Below are 26,443 nucleotides of genomic sequence, written 5' to 3'. Positions count from 1 at the left end.
GAAAATTCTGCAAGAATTTTAAATATGTAGAAATTTTTCTGTATGGTTTTGAAAGTTGCAAAAAAAATATGTTTGCACAATTTTCAGCACAATATGATTTTCTTGTGGGTCAAACTATATTTGGAGGTCTATTTGCAGTATTTTGTTTTATAGCCAAATTTTTTGTAGGACAAACTACTACGACTAGAAAAATCTTTGGAAGCACTTTATGACGGGTTTAGATCCTACAAGGTTATCGGCTGGTGCAGACATAATTAATATCAATTTTGTAATACAACTAAATACATCTACAGTTATCATATACAAGCAAACAAATATGCAATGTTATTTTTCTGCAACTACAAAACCACTACATCAAGCATTAAAATTATAGTTGTAAATGCAACAACTATAACCAGATATAATCTTATTTAAAATGCATTTCTCAGTTACAGATATCCAAAGACTATCTAAATGATTATAATCTTATCTAAAGGTAGTTCGATGTGCTCTTTTTTACCACGGATTTTTGCATATGATGAAGCACCATATAGCCCTTAATGATTATGGGAACCCAACAACATTCTTGAATGATGCTCTTCTTGACTCTCATGTAAGCACAGGCCATGATGCATCCAATTGATTGCCTCATATTCTACAATATGGGTAGTATCATATACCTTATTTGATTGTATATTGTCAAGTTAATATGGTATCATGTGATTGGAGCCAATACTAAAAATAGTTGCCACGTAGGGCTGGTTAATTGAACAGGACAGGTGCCCCTAAGCATTTCTCGTTGAAAATTCAAATAAATTCAAAATTATTTTCAACGATATCCTACCAAGTTAGAATGTGAGAACAACAACATACTATAGTGTCCAATACTATTGCATTCATGCTTGGATGTCCCTCCTTTCAAAAACTATTGAAATATTTACGTGATGGCAATGATGATGATGATAGTTACGACCATCTAATGTCATAGGCCACGAGATCATCTTATTAAAAAAGAAAAATACTTTATATCAAGCAAGCTTTCAATACTAATATTACTGCAACGGTTCTCTACTGGAGTCACATTTTTAGATTGTTGGAAAATTATTGTCTACAAATTGCTATATCATTATTTTATAAAAGAATATTTACTAAAATAAATTCAGAAGATTGAAAAGAGCTTGTCTAGATCAAGGCGTGTGATATATACTGCCTTAAGAATGTTATTCGCCCCCTACGTGCGGATTTGCAGTGATCTCGTCCCCAAGGTACAACAATCCAGTTTAGCCCGATCCTTCTCTAACGAGTATGATCGCTGGAGAGGCTTGACTCGACCGACTCCTTCAGATGTCCAAAAAAGAAGAAAAGATAAAAAAGAAGAAAATATAGAAAGCAGAAAAGTGAAGGGGGAAAGAACTCTAGCTGTGGAAGAAACTCTTCAGAAGACAAAGTACCAATGAGAAAGAGAGAGAGAGATTGGATTGGATTAGGATTTATTCCGGAAGAGTCTATTTATGGACTCTATCAGAGATGCTATGGTTGCGATGATACATTCGGAAACACGGTATTTTTCGAAAGCCGATGTTTTTTTTTCGAAGAATTACAACTCTTCTGGAATAGGTCTCAAAAAAATATTTTAAAATATTTAAAATAACTAAAGGTCATAAGATAAGAAAAATTAATTTTTTTTAAAAATTTAAACACCAATAAGATGCATATATATATATATATATATATATATATATATATATATATATATATATATATATATATATATATATATTAACGGGTGCTCGTGTTTCCAAATCAATCGTCCCAGCAGCAAAGAACCGATGAGACCGGTGAGGGTGAATCATGCCCCCGAAGTATGTTGGATGTTTAGCAAAAAAAAAAAAGTATGTTGGATGGTACATGGGTAGCACGAATCATACAGCCGCTGGTAAGCTAGACTCCACGGAGGTAAGAGTACAATAAGAACGGAATATTACTTAACGAGCGCGTTTTTATCCAAACTGCGCGTCTCACGGGTCCCAAACTCGCAACCGCGAGAAGAATTCTGTTGACATGTCAAAGCATAACTAGGAGAGGAAACCAGGTTAATTCCACGGCGATCCGCTAGAGATGGAAATCAAAGAGGCGCGATCGTGATGTGCCAAAAAAAAAAAAAAAAAAAAATCTTGGCGAGATCGTGAAGGAGCGTCCAAAAGGCCAATAAACAGCTATCCAGCGGAGGGTAGCCGGGTGCGCGGTGGAGCCGAGACCGGCGGTTAGGTTGAAGCCTGGGCACCACCAACGAAGACGGTACTCCTCGCTTTCTTCTCCTCCTTTTTCCTTTCTTGAAATCCTATTCTTGAACCCCTTCCCACCTCCATCCTTTCCTCTCTTCCCTGTCTTTCCGCCGCCCGGCACCGCCTCCTCCTACCATCCCGGATCTCGGGCTTGCCGCGGCGGCGGCGGCGATCGGTGTACCTTGGCGGATCCTAGGGCTGCCGGCAGATAGATCGGAGGTGGTGGTGAGATTTAAGGATGAAAGTATACCCTTCTCCTTCCATTCTCAACCTGAATCGGGTCGACGGACTCGTCCGGATCCTGTTGTCTCTAGGTACCATCACAAGGGCTCGTATCAAGCAAGATTCGCGCAAGATCCACTCTGATGCCACCTCGTAGCAGCTAAACTTCTGTGAAAATCATCTTTAAAAAACAATTCCTTCGACGTTCACCGATCAAATACAATCTTGGTGTCATCAAGAAACAGTCTTGCAGCCAAACTTATCTGAAATCATCCTTAAAAAACAATTTCTTCGATATCCACCAATCCGACACAATCTTGGTGTCATCAAGAAAGCGTCTTGCAGGAGATCTGATTAACTTCTCATATTCTCCTGTTTGTTGGTGCAATTGGTGTAGTTCTTTCTTGCCTGATTTTGTTCTATATTAGTCTTCCTTGCTTTGATATGAACTCCACCTTTTTTGTTTTTGCTATTTTATCCCGTTTATTAATTTTGTAATAACTACAGATTTAGACACTGCGATTGGAATTTTACAGGCATATAATTTTAGAATTCAATGTCTTTTCTTTAATGCAGATTCCATGCCTCTGATTGATCCTAGAAGTTAGTGGTTATCAAACTCCAAGTGGGTAATTCTGTAGCCTGAGGTCTACTCGCCGGTGGCTACTGGCAGATATGGATATACCTAGTAAGTCTTTCTGAAATGAACTTTATAAATTTCACGCTGCCTGCCATCCACATGTGTTCTATATGTGTAGTTGCAGATTTGGAAGTGTATGTTGCCCATTTAGGGCCAATCCATGCTAACTCTTATTAGATCTCAGTCGCCTGGATTCTTTGTTGATGTGGTGAGTATGATGGAAGAAGAAGAAGATTTAGGATCGACTGCATGAAATATTTGTAAGAGAGCAAAAATAACTAATGATTTGGTCCATCATCATACAGTCTTTCTTTAGTCTTAGCACATTTTATTGTAACTTTGTGTTGAAGGAGCTCACTGACCTATGTCATGTTCTGATCATACACAAGTAACACAATACCTATGCCATCTAGAAGCAAATCCCTAGTGTGATTCCACAAAATGATTACTTGTCATGTAGACTAAATTAAGACTGCTTTATTTCACGACCCACCAAGAATCCAGTAACACCAATCCTTGTTTACTAACTTCCATATTCCTTCAGAAGATAGCATCTTTGTTTATGCCACTTGTAGCCTGATTCTAGCGCCTCAAGCAATGGCTCAAGTTGATTCAGACAAGGATTTTTCACTTAGAACTGATGCTATTTTGCCATGTCAGAAGAAACCCAGAAAAAAAAGGCTGAACTAAAAGAATCAAGAATAGTAAACTTGATCTTCTCGACTAAGCAGTATCCTCTTAAAAACTCAATTAAGGCCACCAGCTTATCGGACATCCCACTTTGCTCTTTTGCAGCCACCATTCATTTTTTATGAATAAGTATCAAAACTAATATATGTTGCTTACAAGTTCAGATAGAGATCATGATTTTTGACAAAATATTTGACAAGTTATATGAACAGAAGAGTAGAGTAAAAAAAGCCTTTTTTTTTTTCGATGATCATGCCTTTGTGATATAACCTTCATTTTCAATTTGTTCATGTAGACATATACACAGTATACCATATGCATTCTACAATTAAGTGGGATGGTAGATCTCAAGAAGCACCTTAATCCTATTCAAGCAAAGAAATCTGTTATGTGCCATGACATTGTCATGACGAAAGACTTCAGATTGTTCTCCATTCTCCCTAGTAACAGCACAATCAACTTGTGCAATACTAGAATCCTTGTTTTGAGGGCACTTTCATACAATGCCCACCAAACAAACAGTGATGAGTCCTCAAGCGTGCAAACAAGCAATTTGTGAAAATATGTGGTATTTTGTATTGTATTTTAAGTAAGAGTTTAGTATCGTGAACTTATACTGGTGCCTAGAAAGGTAATCCAAGGGTTCACTTTTATGAATTTGAAAGGGAGCTTCAAACCCTGCATCTTCTTGCATACCTGATTCACTTGTATACACTGCCCAGCTTCCAGGAGGTTAGAAAGATGGCTGATGTAATATAAACTGCCATCAAGATGAAACAAACTTCTTCGAAGTGTGTAACCTCAAATGTGATTCATATGCATGGACTTGTAATTTGATGAAATGAATGATGAATGTGTTCCCCATTATTTCACATGGATAACCTTAAATCCCATGCTATCTTTTAATTTCTTATCTTATGGGAGACTCAATCTAATTTTGAATATATTTTATTCTCAAGGCATGTGATTTCTGATTTTTATTTCAGGTTGTTGTTCAAGGGATACCTCTGTTCTTGTTGTTGTGCTAGAAACTAGTGAAGTATATATCATTATCAGCTTGTCAACAAGGCAGGACACCCAAGTAATTTATGTTGATCCAACTACTGGTTCATTGTGTTATAGCGGGAGGATTGGAGACGATCTTTTTAACTCAGAGGAAGAGGCCTTAAACTATGTCACAAATGGATCAAAGTTTCTGTGTAAGAGTACTGCATATGCCAGAGCTATACTCGGTTACGCAGCACTGGGAACTGTTGGATTACTTCTAGTTGCAACAAGGCTGAGTGCGACGATTCCTAATCTTCCTGGTGGTGGGTGTGTATATACAGTGACAGAAAGTCAGTGGATCAAGATTCAACTTCAAAATCCTCAACCCCAAGGTAAAGGGGAACTGAAGAACATCCAGGAATTGGCTGAGCTTGATATTGATGGAAAACACTACTTCTGTGAAACAAAGGATATTACGCGGCCCTTTCCAAGCCGTATGACTTTCCAGACTCCAGATGATGAGTTTGTCTGGAATGGTTGGTTTTCTAAGCCATTTAAAGATATTGGGCTGCCAAAACATTGTGTCATTCTTCTGCAGGTATATGAATCTTTACTTTGTTATATATTTGACTATATCTGTTGAAATAAGTAAATAACTATGTTAAAACCACTGTCATCACTCATTGTTAAACTAATGGTGAGAGCCACAATTTTTGCCTGCTACATGTTTTCTCCCTCTTAAATCGGCTGCTGATTAACATGAATAGATGAGACCTACAAGGCTACAACCCTATGCTGCTTACACCGGCTACTGATTAACATGAATAGATGAGACCTACAACGCTATGCTGCTTACATGTGGCGTGATGGATCATTCAAAAGCATGGGTGCCATTTAGCTGCATTGATGCTGGTTGTCATCATAAAACTTGTTGAAATTTTACAAACAAACTTCCTGACTATCACCCAAGATAATGTAATGTATGCAAATTTTGCGCAAAACAGAAAAAAGTAACATGAGGTGGTTTCAATGAACTAAAGTTGTACAGTCCAATTAGTACCAAGGGTATAGCACCACTAGGCATCACATATACCATGCTGCTGAATGCCTGCCAGTCCATGCCAATGTGTGCTAGTGTGTGCCCAAAGTTGGCAAATCAGGAACTTACCCTGCCAGTGCTGAACCACACTGGTTGCTGGTGGCACTTCCTCGACTAGTTGTTTATGTGCTCAACTTGCACTATTCTCTTTATAATCTATCTACTGTTTTTATATGAATGATCTCAGAGATGTGCTACTTTCAGGGATTTGCTGAATGCAGAAATATTGGAGGCACAGGCCAGCAAGGTGGAACAGTTGCTCTAATTGCACGCCGTAGTAGATTGCATCCTGGTACTCGTTATTTGGCCCGAGGATTGAATGCATGTTCTAGCACAGGTGATGCCACCTTTATTGCCAGATTATCTATTGTTTGGAATAACTTCTCAGACTTGGATGCCAAACTTAAGTATTAAAATGATCTGACACCATACATGCCAATTGCTCATAAATCTTCAATGAAGTAGCAGCACATATCTTGCTGCTGTAAAATATCTGCTTTTTCAAACTACTGATCTGCTTCAAGACATAAAAGTTAGGAGTATTGAGCTCCTCAGTTCTTTTGGTATGCATGGTTGGTACATCCTAAAAGTATTTAATGTGGTTATGCTAGTCTGTTAAGAATGGCAACACCCATCCATGTATGTACGAAAACATTTATTTTACGATATTACAACTATTATGATGATTTTCACAATATTACAATATTTATTTTTAGGGGAAGCCATGGCCTTTTGTTATTGGATGAAAGGCTTGTAAAGCTTCATACTTCATTATCCAACTATACACTAACTATACACTATACAATATACGTTCGTGTCATCTATATCGAACCATGCCTCTTTCCATAATAACCTGAGAAAGCAAGATGAGGGTTAAAAACCCACACTAGAAGACCGCTCTTACCAAATTACTTCCACAGCAATACAAAACCCTGTTCTTAAATCCATCTATTTACAGTAGTGCTTGCTAAATTGTGTATTGGATCTTTCTATTCTGCATTTTATTACTATTCTATTTGACATAATCTTTTGTGAATTGAAACCTATGTTAATTCTTTTGATGACATTACTTCCAAAGAATTCTTTTGAGTGTTTCCATATTTGCATTTAGCTGCCCAGTTGGCGGGAAAACAGTGCCACATTTAAGGAGGCAATTCCCATTAGCCTCTAAGAGGAAAGACCAATTAAGCCACAACCATTCCATGCTATATTCACCATTCATACATAGTACATGCATTGGCCTCACTATTGCAAAAATTTCAAATTGGCTATTTATCATCCACAACACTCCAAATAGCAAAAGCTTGTGAGAGGATAGTAATTTTACCCCAAACAAAATTCGCCCATCACTCCTATTTAGCTCTCCTTCTAATCAAGCTCTAGCCAGATTGTTTTGGAATATTTGAAAACTAGAGCTCAAGTCTATTCATGACTCATAAGATTCATCTGAAACCATATTCCACAACTAGGCGACTTTAAGAGAATGAATATAGAGTGAACTCTCTATATGGGAGACCTTTCTTAATGTGGATTTGTGCTTTGTCAAAGGTTGGTTAAAAAAGGGTTTCTGAAGCAGTTATTAAGATGCATTGTAAGGATTTCAGAAATATTCCTTCAACTTTGAAACTACTTCTGCTCTATTTCCTTCAACTTTGGAACTACTTCTGCTCTATTTTACTTCCTGGTTTATATCTTTTGCTGTGCATATACCAGGTTAGTTGCATGAAAATAATGCTCAAAGATGATCCGGCAGTTGAACTAGGAGATTGAAACTGATTGTGAAGATTAACTAGCTTCACGGCACCAGAGTCTCAATGGCACTGAATAGCATGTTTTAGGGTTATCCTATAACAAATGACATTTGTTTATGAATTCTCATCCCAAGATCTGCTGTTTGAGAATAGATTACGCAATCTTCTTGGTATGACTTGTGATTTTTATATGAAATCAAAAATAATAAATAGAACAAATTTAGTATCATAGGATGATGCCATACACACTTTTAGAATGACTTTGGTTATTATATTACAAAGCTACATATGAATACTTTGTAATTATATACAAGTATTGGTGCATTTTAATATAATTTATGTGCCTTTTTAAGCTCTTAATTAGTTAAACTACCTCTGTAGGTTATGTACAAAAATTTCATTTCTTTGATCTCTTGCTTACCTTGTAGTATGTGATGTGATTAGTTTATCATTAGGCTTTTTAATGATCTCAGCTGTTTTCGGCAAAAAAACTGCCCATTATTAATATTACAACTTTTGGCTTTTAAGTCGATTTGTTGAATGATGGCTATATACTCTAATAATCAAGGCTAATGTCCAAATGAGTGGAAATTATTTTTCTTCCTTGATGGGTTGATGTCTCATTTACCAAAGCTGTAGTTGAATTGCCTGTGTGTGTGCAAGGCATGCCATCTGGTTGTGAGGTATACTTTTTCTTCTTTTTTTGTTGTCACAATTTGTTTTCTTTATCGAAATCAGTCTTCATGCTAATAATTTGTAGCAGTTGATCTTACGTTAGAAGGCTTTCCTGTTGGGTTCTTACGGTATATACAACAGGTAATGAAGTGGAGTGTGAGCAGCTTGTATGGGTTGCCCAGAGGGCTGGACAAAACATCCCATTTAGCTCATATATCTGGCGACGGGGAACTATTCCAATCTGGTGGGGTGCGGAGTTAAAGTTGGCTGTGGAAGCTGAAATTTATGTTTCAGGTCAGGATCCTTACAAAGGAAGTTCCCAGTACTACGAGAGATTAAGTAGGAGATATGGTGCTCAAAGTTCTGAACTAACTGCTGTCAGGCAAAAGAAAACTCCTTTGGTTCCTATTGTATGCATTAACTTACTTAGGAATGGGGAAGGAAAGCCAGAAACTATTTTGGTTGAACATTTTAAAGATTCCCTAAAGTATATTAGATCAACTGGCAAGCTTCCTCATACTTGGATTCAGTTGATAAATTATGACTGGCATGCCTCTGTAAAATCAAAAGGTGAGCAACAGACAATTGAGGGGCTCTGGAAACATCTCAAGGCACCCACAATGACCATTGGATTTTGTGAAGGAAATTATTTTCCTTCTTGGCAGCAGCTCAAGGAATGCAAAGGATTAGTTGTCAGTAATGATGACTTTGAGGGTGGATTTTGCCTAACATCTCTCCCGAATGGGGTCATACGTTTCAATTGCGCAGATTCCTTGGATAGAACAAATGCTGCCAGCTTTTTTGGGGCTCTTCAAGTTTTTGTTGAACAGTGTAGGCGGTTAGGCATCTCTCTTGATAGAGATGCAGTTTATGGATTTCCTTCAATGAATAGATATGCAGATTTTGGTAATTATGGTGGAAGTACAGATACTTTGCCTCCAGGGTGGGAGGAACGTTTTGATTCTGTTACAGGAAAGCCTTATTACATTGATCATAACACACGGACTACCACCTGGGAGCCTCCACGCCAGGATAAACCTTGGAAGAGATTTGATATGTCATTTGATCAATTCAAGAGTTCAACAATGTTAACTCCGATAAATCAACTGGCTGATCTTTTCCTGCTAGCAGGTGACATCCATGCAACTCTCTATACCGGCTCAAAAGCCATGCATAGTCATATTCTCAATATATTTAGTGATGAGGGTGGAAAGTTTAGTAAGTTCTCAGCGGCACAGAATGTTAAGATCACTCTTCAGAGAAGATATCAAAATGTTCTTATTGACAGTTCTCGTCAAAAGCAGCTGGAAATGTTTCTTGGATTAAGGCTCTTCAAGCATCTTCCTTCTGCCCCTATTTATCCTCTGAAAGTAGGTATAACTAAATTTGCTGTAGTTTTTCACATTTTATTTCATTCATCTGATATGTTTGTTTTCAGATGCCCTTTTGTCTTATATACTAATTAAATGAATGTGTTATGTATGGGGTATATTATTACTAATGCTAATTACTATCACATTCATAGTAGAACTCAAATAACTAACTGTTGCATAAAGAAATTAGTAGACTATTGAAAGTATTCTTACTAATTGCATATGGGACCACCATCAAAACTCTTTTCTTCGGTTTGAGTATTTGTTGCTATGCTTAGCCCCTAAAATTTAACAAATTTTAATGTGTTATTTATCTAGTGTTGCATGGACACGGATATGAGAATTAGATTCTGATACGTACCCAAGTGTTTGACTTGGCTAGAGGGAAAAAAGAGATGGGGATCTGTAGAATAACTTACAATATTAACTAAATTATATATATTTATACCTTTAATATTGTTTGATTAAATATTAAAAGTATATATTAAAAAGATATTGTTTGTTAAGGTCTTTCAATATACATATTTCTCATTCAAACTTTCAGCTTAACTTGTGGATAAAATGAAAATAATATTTTTCAAGTTATTTGAATACATATATCCTTGACCAATCATTCAAAAGAATTAATACTCATTTCTAAAACGAAAATGAAGGACCAAAACTCATTGTTGGAGGAGTTCATTCTTTCCAATCTTTAAAAGTGACAATCATAGCTTCATAAGTATCCAAGTGTTTGATACAATACCTGACTCAGATTTTTTTGAAGCTGGATATAAGTGTCCAGGTAATACAGTTGTGATCATATTTATTGAAGATTAAGAAAACGAACAGCATTCTAGAGAACCAATTTGGCTAATGCCAGGATGGTCAAAAATGGAAGCCATTTCTTTCCTAGGCAATTGGTGGGTGATGAAGAGGAGAGATAATCCACACATTGTTTTACTGGTTTGGAAGCAGCTTAAAAAATGTACTACGAAATGCAACTTGTTGGACATTGAGAAGAAAAATTGTGCTTAAAAAATTAATTAAAATTTATCAAATATAGATTAAGTATTTATTGTGAAAAATAGATTTCTAGTCATTGTTGTTCTAAAGCAATGATGATACTTAGTATCTGTTAACACTTTTGATTGATGAACTTATTGTTGATGTAGGAGGTACCGTGGCATATGCAGCTTCTGAATATCAAAATGCTACTTAAATAGATGAAAATCTACCATATTATAATGGGAACTCCTGGAGTTGGCCATGTGAGGTTGGACTCCAAAAGTGAAGCCCTGTGGGATCCATATTGTAAATACACGTGGTTCCATAAATATGATATTTTTCCTTCTTTGAAAAAAATGCCCATCTCTCTCTCTTAACTATGATGCAGTATCTTTTTCTTCTTTTAGATAATCTAAGTGAACCCCATCTCTCTTGCAGTCTCAAATTCATTCTCTCCCTATCTTCCCCCATTTTCCTACTTTTCTTAATGCACACCCAAAGTACTGGTAGGGTTGAAGGCTAAAGTGGAACATGGAGGCAAAGCTTCCTCGGATCATGGCTTAAATTTAATAGGATCAAAATATAATAAAATACATGCAAGCGAAAATGAAAACTACATATTAGTGTATAGTCGATATATCTTGCCGAAGACAATATAATTTTTTCTTTCTTTTTTTTTTAAAATAAGTAATACAAAGTGATGGATAGATATAATTTGATAAGCTTTGGGTTCTGATAAAGTTAAGAGATGCTTTTATAGTGTTTCATAAGTGATGCATCTTTAGGGCACTTTGGCAATAAATATTGCTTGCTCTCATACAAATATCGGAGTAGAAGTAGAATGATGCTTTCTACTGTAACTAAATGAGATGGGGCATTTTGATAGTGTCCTCTAGTTACAACTACTTTGTTCTGTAAAGGTCTAGTTGGGTCGATGTACATGCAACAAAATTTGAGTTTGCTGAATTTGAAAATTAGGTGGCCCTAAAATTAAGCACTTGTAGCAAGAATTCTAAGTATTGATGCATATTGGGGCATAATGGCTGTACCATATCGGCCGGTAAAGTACTGGTAGCTTGCCTCTCCATATGGTACTGTATGCCCATATGGTATACACCTAGTCACTGCGGTGCTAGCGCTAATAGACGTGTCATGTGCATTATGACATCATTCTGGTAGAACTGTTATGCGTATGATTATCGGTGCTTTAACCCTTATATAGTAGTTTGGATATTTGCTTGGACATAATGCTTTTGGTCTAGGCTACAGTTGTGATGTTTCTAGTGCTTGTCTAATTGTTTTGATGGCACCACGAATGGCACATTGGCCCCTTGAGATTGAGGTAAGCTTACCTTTAATTAGACAGTTACAAAGTTGCTAGGTATGGTACCGAGCAAACTCATATCATTTTGGTCAGCCTAGTTGATGCATAAGGAAAAAAATGCAATGTTGTTAGATTTGATCAATCCAGTCAAAACAAGTAACCTATATGTATTCATATTGTTGCCAGTGCTGATAAAACTAGCTAGCCCGAGTCACTTTGACTAAACTACTCAACCTTATAGATTATAGTCTTACACTTTCAAGTTTCAATTTCTAGTAATATATTATCAAAATCTGTTATGGTCTTGTTTTTGTGATTTGCTAACATAAAAATATTTTAGAAGGGACGGTTTTACTGATCGATATAGAAAACTGCTGGGGGACTTCCCACTGGATAATTTTGTTAATATTCAAAAGATAACATGAGAAGTGGAACTTTTGATCTGTAACTTCCTTGAGCCAACGATCAGAGTGTGAGGAGTCCAATAAAATATTTGGGGCAGGAATGGTCTTTTTTTCCCCTCCCTGGGACAAGGTTTATATTTGAGAGGGTTGGGGGTTGGGTGGGTTGGCCGGCATTCCTCCTTAGAACTACTATTTGTGTCCATTATGCATTACATATTCAACCTTAAAAGTATTCCTTGTATCTTGTATACTCTTCCTAGAAGCATATATGGAAACCCAAATAATCTGCTATCACTGATTTAAAATTGATCACTCTATTTAACACTTGCGTTCTCACTTTTAATTGCATCACAAAAATGCTGATTAGTTTTTGTTCTTAGTCAATGTACAGATCCAAACATTTATTGTTGCTTTGATGTAGAATGACATCACCATTTTTGACAAGGTTGTTACATGAATCTAGCAATTGATTAATGTCATTATATATTATCCTCAGTCAAAAGTTCCATATATGATAGATTGATTGATTGTACTCGTCGTTGAACAACTACTGATCTAACATAGGAATTTCATTGCTTGTCTAGCTAGAGTACATAGTTTAATGTTGTGTATAAGATTTTATTTCTCTCTTCTTCCAAGTTCCAATATAAGGAGTCAGGCAATTCTTCTGCTAGCTTCTAGGAGTAACAATCAACTACAACATGCCTTATTCATCCATGAAATGATTGCAATATGTATACTGAAAATGATTCTGCAATCTGTGGACTGGTTACTTCCATTTGCATCTCTTTATTTATCGGCATGTTATTGAGGCCTGGCTTTACTGGGATTCTGAAGTTATATGTCTAGATTTTAAATGTGCTTGGTGGTTGCATACAGGTATTATCACGACCTTCGGGGTGCTTCCTGAAACCAATTCCGAGTATGATCCCAATTGCTAATGGTGATTCGGGCCTTCTTAGTTTTAAGAAAAAAGAGCTAGTATGGGTATGATATTTTCACCTGTAACAATCCAGAAAACTTCCTATTGCAGAAATTTTCTTTCTGTTGCTTTATTAATTTGATGCAATATTCACTATTATAGGCTCCTACTTAAGGTGAAGAGTTCTTTTCGCAGGTCTGCCCACCAGCTGCAGATGTTGTTGAACTATTTATTTATCTTCAAGAGCCTTGCCATGTTTGTCAGCTTCTTCTGACAGTGTCACATGGTGCAGAAGATTCGGCATACCCGGCAACTGTAGATGTTAGGACTGGATGCAGTTTAGATGGTCTCAAGCTTGTTCTTGAGGTTTGATCTCTCTTCAACATGACTTTTCAACTCCCATGCTACAGGAGTATCAATAATACCTCCTACATATTTTCTCTAGGATATCCTTCATTCAAAACAGATCTGTTGAAATAAACTTTAGTCAATTTATTTTGTTTTTTATTTCTTTGTAACTTTGATTCCCATTACTTTTTTTCTACAAAAAAAAAATTAGTAACTGCTTCCTTGGTCTAGTACTTTTATAGATTGTAGCATCCTAGAAACTTTGACATTGCAGAATTTGAAACTTAAAATCATGCTTACTTTACTTTATCATATGATCAACCCATGCTCGAGGCTTGGTAATTATATGAATTTACGTATCCACTGAGGCTGCAATATGATATTATTGGTTGTTTTCTGGGAATTTTACTCGACACGTTTCTCATAATCAGATAATTTACTGAAAACTGAATAAAGATTGGAATGATATAAAAGATCTATGAAAATAAACTGCCTAAGACAAACAACCCTCACCCCATTCAGTTATTTTGTCAAGGAATACATTCATTTGCCAGTGCGACCTTTTCCAGATATTGATATATCTTATAGCTTTTTGGTGATCTTCACCTTGTTTTTTTTTCAGATATTGATATATATCTTATAGCTTTTTGGTTATCTTCACCTTGTTTTTTGTGGCCTTCGCTCAAATCCAAGGTCTTCTTTCCTAGTGAGGCCTAGTCCTCATTCTACACAACTAAATCATCTCCTATATTGATATGGTTGCTTGGTTTCTTCACTATATACTCATTTCTTAACTAGTCTTTCTGTTTCTGAGTATTCATGGGTACACTATTCATGCGAGGACCTAGTTAATCAGAAGATCAAGTGAAAGATTGACACTTGTAAGCATAGTTTTGAAACTGAATACTATAGTCTTGTACTAAATTATTGACAAGTGAGGAGCAATGTTGATGGGCCACGTACCTTACACTGAGGATGGCACAAACAATTTTTGGTGTTGCTTGCTCTCGGGCAGATTCCAAAACTCCTTTCATTATGTTGCTTCCTTCTAACGTTCACAATTGATGGCAACTGAGATATCGCCTACTATAGTGGTTAGTATTTTAGTTGAGTTCATTAGGGTTGTTGCTTGGATCTTCTTTATCTTGGTTAGAGGGAGAGGGTGACTGAGTGGATATTGTGTATATAACATCATATCAATGTATTTATATCTTTCCCTTCTTGTGTGATAATGGACTCTTCATATCATCTAAACTAAGTTGAGATTTAATTACTTTTGACTTACACTCTTCATTACTAGGTAGGATTTTAGATTTTCCTTAGTAGAAGACTAGTACGGGTTTCATTTAAGACAAGGTCGGAAGAACCGGTTTCGGGCACCGTACTGGTTTTCTGGCAGCACTACTCGGTACGGGCCGTGCCAGGCCTGTACCCAACAGAGGGCACGGTACAGTGGGAGAGAGAAAAGGAGAGAAAGAGAAGGGGGAGAGGAGGGAGGTTGGAGGAGGGTGGTGGAGGCCGGCCGAGTCTGTAGGAAGCAAGGCCGCGATTAGACTCATGTTTTGTTTGAAACAGAAAAACCGGCCGCAACCTCACCTGCCGCGGCTTCATTCGGCCCCCTACGGCCTCCGCTGGCCCTTCGCCGACATCCCGACCTCTCCCTCTCCCTCCCTTCCTCGCTTGTTCTCTCTTTCCTTCTCCAGCTCTGGCAATGGGTCTCGTTTCTGTTGCCAAAACCGTATCGGTGAGCCACCGGTACGGCTCGGATCGGCCGGAACTGTCTGGTTCGGAACAGTTCTGCCGACTTTAATTTAAGATGTCAGTTGAATAAAGTCCAAATGTTTCTTCTCCCATATCTAATTACTTCTATACGTACCTTCAGAAGATTTCTTGGGCAATTCTATCGGCAAGACCTACGCCTTTTGAGTTTTTTTATATTGTTTCAGAGGCGCACCATATTCACTGCAATCATACCATGGCTGATGCTAGTTGAATTAGTTTTTTTTTAATCTATACTCCTTGTATTTACTTTGTGAGTCTGCTGGTATGAATCACCTCCATCATTAGTAATGTGACATTAATAATGCAGAATTATCTTTATTGTATTCATCACTTAAATCATAACTCATGAATTCAGCCAAGATGTTAAAATTTTTGAGATCAATTTGTAGATATTTCAGAAATCATCATATTTTTATAAAAGGATGTATTTTGTTTATTGCTCTAGAATCTAGATTGTACGTACTTAGGAAGTAATTACAAGTTCTCAACCTATTATTTAACATGGGCAAAGCATGAGTGATTGAACTGGCATCCTTCTCTAGTGGTATTTTTCTTTTTTTGGTTATTAGAGATAAGACATCCCATCTGTATAAATCAGAACAAGCAAAACACCCCCACAATGTGGGAGATAAATGGGAGAAATAAGTACTAACGTACAAAACAAAAAAGTGCGTGTTTTATATTATTGACATATAAGAAAAATTCTTGCTAAATTAAAGTAAATAGAACTTTATATAAAAGCGACAAAAATGTTACCCCATGCTTTTCCAAAGCAGATTAATTGTGATGTCAGATTAGATTTAGGTTGTTACATGTGTATTTTGTTAAATTTAAAATTGTTGAGATCAATCGTGAGGTTAAGTTAGATAATTATGGTATATTTGGTTGGTTTGAACCAAGCTCTGCCGTACCGGGTCTGGTAGGCGTAATGGTCTCCAACCGGATTGGTACAGTTCCGATTTATACTGGAACCGGACAGTACGAACCAGCCAGCTCTTCCCCACCGAAGCCGGGAAAGAAGAAGAGAACGAGAGAGCGCGGGAAAGAGAGAGAGGGAGGAGACCTGTGGCCGCCATCGGAGAGCCGCGGAGGGGCGGCGGAGGCCAGGGGGGCGGCGGAGCCCGGTGGGGGGCGGGGGAACCCGCAGGGGCGCGGCGGAGGTCGAGGCCGCAGCTGCGGATTTTTAATTTGGGGGTTTTAAGTGAAGTGGGGGCCGCGTCCCCGATTTGCCGACTTCATTTAAAACCCCCCAAATAAAAACCCGTGGCCTCCACTGCGCCCCCGCGGCTCCGCCCCCCGACCTCCGCCGCCTGTCCGTAGCTCTCCGATGGCGGCCACAGGTCTCCTCCCTCCCTCTCTTCCCTGCGCTCTCTTCTTCTCTTTGTCTCCAGCACAAAACCAGCCTGTATTTGTTTCCACGACTTCGGCGTACCGGTAGCTGGCCGGACCGGTTCGTACGGGCCCGTACCGGCCAGTACGGGCCGGTTCGGCATACCATGGTTTGAACTAAATATGCTCACATATACAAAGATTTCTTATTTGAATTTAGTTTAAATTTTGTTAATCAGATTAATTATCAGGTTAGGTTGGACTGGGTTTGAATATTTTGTGGCTTAGGTTAGGTTTGGTTAGATCTAAGCCAAACAACTTCAAGTCAATTCCTCAATGAAGAGAGGCTAGGTTTGGAATAAGAGGATGAATAAGTTTTCTTCTATTTTTTCTGTTTATCATTAAATTTTTGATAGCTAGTATTAGGCAAAGGAATGGAGAAACTTAGGTTCGAGTTGAAGAAATTACAATTTTTTCTCCTTATTCTTTTTCCTTTTGCTCAAATTTTGGGATGGGTTGTCTCTTTGCTATCCATTTGATTGAATTGAATTTATATTTTGTTACTTAAATTAATTGTCCCATTAGGTTAGACTGAGATTTTATATTTTCTTGGTCGGGTTATGCTTGGTCAGATCTAACCCAAACAACTTCAAGTCAATTCCTTATTAATGAGAGGCTAGGATAAGAGGAAGAATAAACTTTCTCCTATTTTATTTTGTTTATCTTTTATTTTTTGATAGCTAGTATTAAGCAAAGGAATGGCGGAACTTAGGATCGAGTTGGAGGAATGACGGTGTTCTCTCCTAATTCCTTTGTCTTTCCCTTGTATTTTGGGATGGGTTGTTTCTCTCCTATCTCTAATAGGTGTAGATAAAGGATATGCATGCTTGATATGTAATGTCCGGGCCCACAACCTACTAGGCCCAATAAGAAGTGGGCCCAGCTAAGGGTTGGGCCCAAATGTCACTGTAGGCAGTATAATTATAATACTTATGAGGGATAAGACCGGCAGGGAAGATATTAAAATACGAAGGGATAAGACTGACAGGGAAGGGTGACCCTCACCCCTGCTGGCAGCCGATGCCGGCGCGCCGGAGACAAGGGGGGGCGGCGGCCAGTCCCGGAGTATGGAGAAAAGGAGAGGATGGGACGTCTCAGAGGAGGGTTTCATCCTCTAATCAGTTATTTAAGCCTCTGCCGGCAACCCCAAGTCACGGACCCCCCTAAACACCGAACGAGAGAAAGAGAGAAGGAGCCGAAGCCCTGGAGCCTAAGGCCAAGGAGCCCTGAAGCTCTGAAGAAGGGGGGACTACCAGGGAGGAAGCACTGCCCGACTACACCCGACTACACCCGACTAAAACCAGGTATGGACTCCCTGTTAATAAAATCATAAAGCAAGGAGAAACCCCTCTGTGGGGTATTCTCCCCTCTGTTTCACTGATGAAACAGAGGGGAGGAGACTGGCACAGAATGGAGGAGACTGGCACAGAGAGGAGGAGACCGGCACGGGAGAGAAGAACAGGAGGAGGGCCGTGGGCCGGACCCACAGGCTGCGGGCCGGACCAACAGGCCGCGGGCCGGCCTGAGAACGGCCCAAGCCGAGCCCACGCCACCCGGGCCGAGCCCAGCCGGACTCGGCCTGCGGGTGACAGGCCCCGGCCATGGCTGCCCTAGGGCTGAGGGGCAGCCAAGGGCCGCCGGGTCTGCCGTGCCGGCGACCAACGCGGCCTCAAGGCCGCCAGCCCCAGCCGAGCCCCACCTCTCCGCCGGCCGAGAGGTGGTGGCGAGACTCCCACAAGAAAAAGGAAAGAGGGGGAGAAGGAAACAGAAGAAAAGAAAAAAAAAAATAATAATAATAATATAAAATGAACTCACCGGACCTTAAGGCTTCATCCCCTCCGGCCATGCCTTGCCGTGGACGGAGCGGGTGGAGGCTTTCGAGTAAAGCCGGATCCCGACCCACCTCCGAGCCCTTCCCCTCTCCGGCATCACTTCGGAGGGAGGAAGGGCTGGCCTTCCCTTCCGCCGGTGCACCGGGGGGAAACCCCCCGCCTCGGTCGGTGGATCGGGGGGAGCCTCGTCTCCCCGGTTGCCTGCGGGAGAAGAAGGGGAGGAGACAGTGGGTTTCGGAGGGGGGACAAAAGGGGTCGGAGGCTAGGGTCTCGGCGAAAACAAAGAAGAAAGAAAGAGAAAGAGAGAGAGAAGGAGAGGGAGTGACCGAGAGGGAGAAGGCCACAGATCTGGCCGGAGGAGAAGGAGGGGGCCGGAGGACCGGCCGGAGGCGTGGGTTCCGGTGAGAACGAAGGAGAGAAGAGGGAGAAAGAGAGCCGGAGGAGAGAGGGAGGCAACGGAGATGAAGAGGCGGAAGCCTCTAGAAGGGGGGAGAAAGGAAAATAGTAACGGGTTTGCGGGTCGGATCCGAACCCGCAACCCGTTAAGCTTAAATAAATAAATATATATATATATGTATATATGTGTGTGTATATATAAAATTGAAATGGGTTAAGTAAACCCAATTAAACCGGACCCAATCTAGTTGGGTGAACCCGGATGAGGGATTGAGTGGGATCTGAACCCAATTGGACCCAATTAAACTTGGGATTAAGCCTAATGACCAATTAGAAGGCCAATTAAACCATATGGACCCAATCAAGGCTCCAATATGAACACATTAGACTTGGGCTAAATTTCGGATAGAATCCAAGCAAGTAAAAGGAAATAATATGCTCATTATAATGTGATTTTAGGTGACTCAGGATCCGTCACCAGGACGTAAGAAACTTGGGAGAAAACGAATCACTGTAAGTAATCTGTCTTAATCTTATCGTAGATCTTGTATTACGTTTTATAAGATAAACCAGTGTTTTTCATACAATTTGAATTGTATACATGATTTGTGAAGAAAGTAAGTAACCTGTCCTAACCCTGTTATGGACCATGTCATGTTATTAATGTTTTCCTAAGCATTTATTTTAAGTATATATGTTTCATGCATGATATGTTACAATGCATAAGTAACTTGCATGATCCCAGAAGCTATGGCTATGTATGTGACATGATGATACTGATATTTTAATCATGCATGTAAGTTTGTAAAGCCTTAGCTAGCCCAGAGGCACTATAATAGGCTCAAAGATGCTACTGTGAATGACTGAGCCGCCAGTGGCTGAATAGTAACTGAGCTGCCCCGCCAGTGGCTGAATAGTAACTGAGCCTGCCCCGCCAGTGGCTGAATTGGAATTGGGCCTGCCCCGCCAGTGGCTGAATAGTAACTGAGCTTGCCCCGCCAGTGGCTGAATAGTAACTGAGCCTGCCCCGCCAGTGGCTGAATAGTAACTGAGCTGGCCCCGCCAGTGGTCGAGTCTGACTTCGCAGTAGCATCCAAGAGAAAAAGGACCACGGTATGCCGGTGGCACGATTTTTCCTACATGTGCATATTACATGATTTCTTGACATTGTAGGATACTGTTTTATTTACTCAGCATGGATATTTTATTGATTTAGTAGTATTTAAGAGCATGACCACGGTATGCCGGGGGCACGGTTTCATGTGCATGTTTTATGAAAATTTTGTGATTTACAATACTGTTTTGTTTAAATTGCATATTTTATGAAAATGGTATTTGAAGCATGATCATGAGGCTCGTTTCAGAGATTGGGTATATGAGGCGGGTGCTTCCAAATCCTGCAGATGTGTTTTTGGGGAGAAGCAAAATCGGTGAGGGGTGAAGGACGCTTGCGTGAAGCCCCGGAACCGGCCAACATCTGGCAGGGGAGCCCCGTGTTTCCCCCTCATGTGGGCCCAATAGTCACGTGCCCTGCGCAGGCGGGCCGTGACATTTATGAACGTGCCTGGCCAAAGCATACATTGTATTACAACGGATTTTTGAATATATCCTTATGAAATGTTGTATTTTGCTATAACCGCTATCTTCTTTAAATTGCATACATATTATGCCGTGATGATTATTAGATAAACATGCATGTCAGCTTCTCAAAACCCTGATTTACATGTTTAGTCTACTGGTTGATCCGGTAGGATTATGCAGGATTACTTACTGAGCCGTGTAGCTCACATCTGTTTATGTTTCGTTTTCTTTCAGACCCTCACCACTGATAGCTGCCAGAGACACGTTAATTTGGTATCAGGGCTTCTGGGGTAAAGCAAGCATACTTTTGTGTACATAAATTATGTAGAAGCTCTGTATTTGGGTACTGACCAGCATGTTGTACTAAGAATGCTTTCATATGAAAAGATTCGGTTGGTTTGACTACCCTATTACCCAAGTATGAGGCTGCGTGCTATTGTGGGCGGTAGTCGGCAATAGCACGGCCGTGTCACGGAACCGGATCCGGGGCGTGACATCTAGTGGTATCAGAGCAATAGGTTAACCATGAGTAAAAAAAATTTTAAATTTTAATAAGGGCAGGGGTAGTTAAATCTCATTTAGTGAAATTTCGTATAATTGGAAAGAAAGAAAAGATTTTATTGGTTGCATCATCGGTCAGTCACAAAAATTGCTTGACACAAATATTTTGATAGGTGATAATGAGCAACAAAAAGAAAGAAGCTAGGTAGCTATAAGAAATAGGGAATACTCAGACATTTACCCTGATGAATTACCGGAATTACCCCTGGTTGAGAAATCGAATTCACCATCGATCTTAGGAGAGGGACCCATCATCAAGGCCCCCTACCGGGCGATTCTTGTTAACTGAAATTTTTGGAGGGAAACTTTGTCTACCTAAAAAAAAAAAAAAAAAAAAAAAAATGTTCTTTTCGAGGAGTGTTACCCGATTCGGGTGATACGGCAAAATGAGTCCTCACTACATCGGTCCACCTGAGGTATGTTTAATTTCGAGGACGAAATTTATTTAAGGGGGGAAGGATGTAATGTCCGGGCCCACAACCTACTAGGCCCAATAAGAAGTGGGCCCAGCTAAGGGTTGGGCCCAAATGTCACTGTAGGCAGTATAATTATAATACTTATGAGGGATAAGACCGGCAGGGAAGATATTAAAATACGAAGGGATAAGACTGACAGGGAAGGGTGACCCTCACCCCTGCTGGCAGCCGATGCCGGCGCGCCGGAGACAAGGGGGGGCGGCGGCCAGTCCCGGAGTATGGAGAAAAGGAGAGGATGGGACGTCTCAGAGGAGGGTTTCATCCTCTAATCAGTTATTTAAGCCTCTGCCGGCAACCCCAAGTCACGGACCCCCCTAAACACCGAACGAGAGAAAGAGAGAAGGAGCCGAAGCCCTGGAGCCTAAGGCCAAGGAGCCCTGAAGCTCTGAAGAAGGGGGGACTACCAGGGAGGAAGCACTGCCCGACTACACCCGACTACACCCGACTAAAACCAGGTATGGACTCCCTGTTAATAAAATCATAAAGCAAGGAGAAACCCCTCTGTGGGGTATTCTCCCCTCTGTTTCACTGATGAAACAGAGGGGAGGAGACTGGCACAGAATGGAGGAGACTGGCACAGAGAGGAGGAGACCGGCACGGGAGAGAAGAACAGGAGGAGGGCCGTGGGCCGGACCCACAGGCTGCGGGCCGGACCAACAGGCCGCGGGCCGGCCTGAGAACGGCCCAAGCCGAGCCCACGCCACCCGGGCCGAGCCCAGCCGGACTCGGCCTGCGGGTGACAGGCCCCGGCCATGGCTGCCCTAGGGCTGAGGGGCAGCCAAGGGCCGCCGGGTCTGCCGTGCCGGCGACCAACGCGGCCTCAAGGCCGCCAGCCCCAGCCGAGCCCCACCTCTCCGCCGGCCGAGAGGTGGTGGCGAGACTCCCACAAGAAAAAGGAAAGAGGGGGAGAAGGAAACAGAAGAAAAGAAAAAAAAAAATAATAATAATAATATAAAATGAACTCACCGGACCTTAAGGCTTCATCCCCTCCGGCCATGCCTTGCCGTGGACGGAGCGGGTGGAGGCTTTCGAGTAAAGCCGGATCCCGACCCACCTCCGAGCCCTTCCCCTCTCCGGCATCACTTCGGAGGGAGGAAGGGCTGGCCTTCCCTTCCGCCGGTGCACCGGGGGGAAACCCCCCGCCTCGGTCGGTGGATCGGGGGGAGCCTCGTCTCCCCGGTTGCCTGCGGGAGAAGAAGGGGAGGAGACAGTGGGTTTCGGAGGGGGGACAAAAGGGGTCGGAGGCTAGGGTCTCGGCGAAAACAAAGAAGAAAGAAAGAGAAAGAGAGAGAGAAGGAGAGGGAGTGACCGAGAGGGAGAAGGCCACAGATCTGGCCGGAGGAGAAGGAGGGGGCCGGAGGACCGGCCGGAGGCGTGGGTTCCGGTGAGAACGAAGGAGAGAAGAGGGAGAAAGAGAGCCGGAGGAGAGAGGGAGGCAACGGAGATGAAGAGGCGGAAGCCTCTAGAAGGGGGGAGAAAGGAAAATAGTAACGGGTTTGCGGGTCGGATCCGAACCCGCAACCCGTTAAGCTTAAATAAATAAATATATATATATATGTATATATGTGTGTGTATATATAAAATTGAAATGGGTTAAGTAAACCCAATTAAACCGGACCCAATCTAGTTGGGTGAACCCGGATGAGGGATTGAGTGGGATCTGAACCCAATTGGACCCAATTAAACTTGGGATTAAGCCTAATGACCAATTAGAAGGCCAATTAAACCATATGGACCCAATCAAGGCTCCAATATGAACACATTAGACTTGGGCTAAATTTCGGATAGAATCCAAGCAAGTAAAAGGAAATAATATGCTCATTATAATGTGATTTTAGGTGACTCAGGATCCGTCACCAGGACGTAAGAAACTTGGGAGAAAACGAATCACTGTAAGTAATCTGTCTTAATCTTATCGTAGATCTTGTATTACGTTTTATAAGATAAACCAGTGTTTTTCATACAATTTGAATTGTATACATGATTTGTGAAGAAAGTAAGTAACCTGTCCTAACCCTGTTATGGACCATGTCATGTTATTAATGTTTTCCTAAGCATTTATTTTAAGTATATATGTTTCATGCATGATATGTTACAATGCATAAGTAACTTGCATGATCCCAGAAGCTATGGCTATGTATGTGACATGATGATACTGATATTTTAATCATGCATGTAAGTTTGTAAAGCCTTAGCTAGCCCAGAGGCACTATAATAGGCTCAAAGATGCTACTGTGAATGACTGAGCCGCCAGTGGCTGAATAGTAACTGAGCTGCCCCGCCAGTGGCTGAATAGTAACTGAGCCTGCCCCGCCAGTGGCTGAATTGGAATTGGGCCTGCCCCGCCAGTGGCTGAATAGTAACTGAGCTTGCCCCGCCAGTGGCTGAATAGTAACTGAGCCTGCCCCGCCAGTGGCTGAATAGTAACTGAGCTGGCCCCGCCAGTGGTCGAGTCTGACTTCGCAGTAGCATCCAAGAGAAAAAGGACCACGGTATGCCGGTGGCACGATTTTTCCTACATGTGCATATTACATGATTTCTTGACATTGTAGGATACTGTTTTATTTACTCAGCATGGATATTTTATTGATTTAGTAGTATTTAAGAGCATGACCACGGTATGCCGGGGGCACGGTTTCATGTGCATGTTTTATGAAAATTTTGTGATTTACAATACTGTTTTGTTTAAATTGCATATTTTATGAAAATGGTATTTGAAGCATGATCATGAGGCTCGTTTCAGAGATTGGGTATATGAGGCGGGTGCTTCCAAATCCTGCAGATGTGTTTTTGGGGAGAAGCAAAATCGGTGAGGGGTGAAGGACGCTTGCGTGAAGCCCCGGAACCGGCCAACATCTGGCAGGGGAGCCCCGTGTTTCCCCCTCATGTGGGCCCAATAGTCACGTGCCCTGCGCAGGCGGGCCGTGACATTTATGAACGTGCCTGGCCAAAGCATACATTGTATTACAACGGATTTTTGAATATATCCTTATGAAATGTTGTATTTTGCTATAACCGCTATCTTCTTTAAATTGCATACATATTATGCCGTGATGATTATTAGATAAACATGCATGTCAGCTTCTCAAAACCCTGATTTACATGTTTAGTCTACTGGTTGATCCGGTAGGATTATGCAGGATTACTTACTGAGCCGTGTAGCTCACATCTGTTTATGTTTCGTTTTCTTTCAGACCCTCACCACTGATAGCTGCCAGAGACACGTTAATTTGGTATCAGGGCTTCTGGGGTAAAGCAAGCATACTTTTGTGTACATAAATTATGTAGAAGCTCTGTATTTGGGTACTGACCAGCATGTTGTACTAAGAATGCTTTCATATGAAAAGATTCGGTTGGTTTGACTACCCTATTACCCAAGTATGAGGCTGCGTGCTATTGTGGGCGGTAGTCGGCAATAGCACGGCCGTGTCACGGAACCGGATCCGGGGCGTGACATGATAAGCTCCATCTTTGCACCTCTCTCTCTCTCTCTGCTATCTTTTCTTTCTGGGTTTTTCGGTTGTTTCTTACTTTAACTCCTTTAATGATTCCTACACATCCAAGACCTACTTGTTGCATTCAATATGATAAGTGCAAGAAGAGGTTCTGATCATTAAATTGTGTGTCTTCCATCTCTGGAAAGTTAGTGCATGGTTATGCAAGATTAGTTTCATTGTCTCAACAAATAGGTGTGTGAATTGTTGCTAGGATAATGTTTTGAAATGGATTATAAAAATATTTCACACGTGCCAATTACTTTTGGTACTTTAACCTGGACATATTGTCTCCAATAGTTAACTAGCATAAAGATGTTTTTGTAGATAAATTATCTAGATGTTCTTCACTTATACGTGATCATGTGAAAATAGATAAACAAGGGTTAGATTCCCAAATAACAAAATGTTTGTGGAATAAATTGGAGACCCACTTAAGCTCCAAAATTATATACTATGAAATTGCAATGATTGATACAGGGTGCACTCAATGTACTTGTTTGAAAAAAGTATAACATGATTCACTGATCTCCAAGATCCTCTTAATTCAGTAGGATTATTAATCTATTACTAAATAATGTTCATTTGTGATGCCCCTATTTGAAGGCCTATTACTAAATAATGTTCATTTGTGATGCCCCTTCTTACCGATGACCTGGAAACTTTATAGAAGAAACCATAGGATTTATTGAGTTGCAAAATTCATATTTGCTGTAAATTTGGAAATCAAAGTTTTTGAGCAATTCTTCTTACTAGTTATCGAGTTTTCCTCGCTTTGTGATGTCTATTCTATAGATTCAACTTGCATGTAGTAGACTTGGCCATTTATATGGGAAATTGGTCTGCATTTCCATTCATAATCTGGTGAAGACATCTAGAAGAGCTACTAAAGACATGGTTTCTTGTACCGACCCATATTGCCCTGTATCGAGCATACAATACCGTATTAGTAAGGTGCTGATACAGTACCAAGGTTTGATATAGCACAAGAGTCAAACCAGCCTATATTGATGGAACTGACCGGTTCTGCTTGTTTCGTGTACGAACCATACTGCTCAGTTGTGGATGATTACCATGGCTGGGTGTGAAAAGAGAATTTCCTGACCTTGTATGATATAGGAGCTATACCATGCCATACTGGCCGTACTATACTGTATTAGTGTTGTTTATAAGGTACTGGTACAACGAACCATCACCTAGAGTTGAACATTTACATGAGCCAAAGAAGTGGCGGATGTGTCCCATT

General features: G+C 40.7%; 1 protein-coding gene across 3 annotated transcripts in view; it reads left to right on the top strand.

Moving 5' to 3' along the window:
* The first annotated feature begins 1,966 nt into the window (after positions 1-1,966).
* Positions 1,967-26,443, top strand: part of LOC103696949 (putative phosphoinositide phosphatase SAC9) — a 41,369-nt gene continuing 16,892 nt past the window's right edge. Inside the window, exons 1-7 of one of the 3 annotated variants that reach the window (XM_039128998.3) lie at positions 1,967-2,277; positions 3,063-3,174; positions 4,803-5,401; positions 6,107-6,239; positions 8,470-9,698; positions 13,296-13,403; positions 13,534-13,704. In XM_039128998.3, coding sequence (XP_038984926.3) covers positions 3,162-3,174; positions 4,803-5,401; positions 6,107-6,239; positions 8,470-9,698; positions 13,296-13,403; positions 13,534-13,704 — 2,253 coding nt within the window. In that variant the 5' untranslated portion in view covers positions 1,967-2,277; positions 3,063-3,161. Of the gene's footprint in view, positions 2,579-3,062; positions 3,175-4,802; positions 5,402-6,106; positions 6,240-8,469; positions 9,699-13,295; positions 13,404-13,533; positions 13,705-26,443 lie in introns of all 3 variants that reach the window. The other 2 variants (XM_088722145.2, XM_088722144.2) reach the window with 2 other exon arrangements.

Source organism: Phoenix dactylifera, chromosome 5 (assembly GCF_051530095.1).
Source record: "Phoenix dactylifera cultivar Ajwa chromosome 5, Ajwa_hap1_PhDact_Kaust_v1.1, whole genome shotgun sequence".
In the NCBI taxonomy this organism is placed as follows: domain Eukaryota; kingdom Viridiplantae; phylum Streptophyta; class Magnoliopsida; order Arecales; family Arecaceae; genus Phoenix; species Phoenix dactylifera.
Note: the sequence above shows the minus strand (reverse complement) of the source record. Positions and strands in the feature narration are given on the sequence as shown.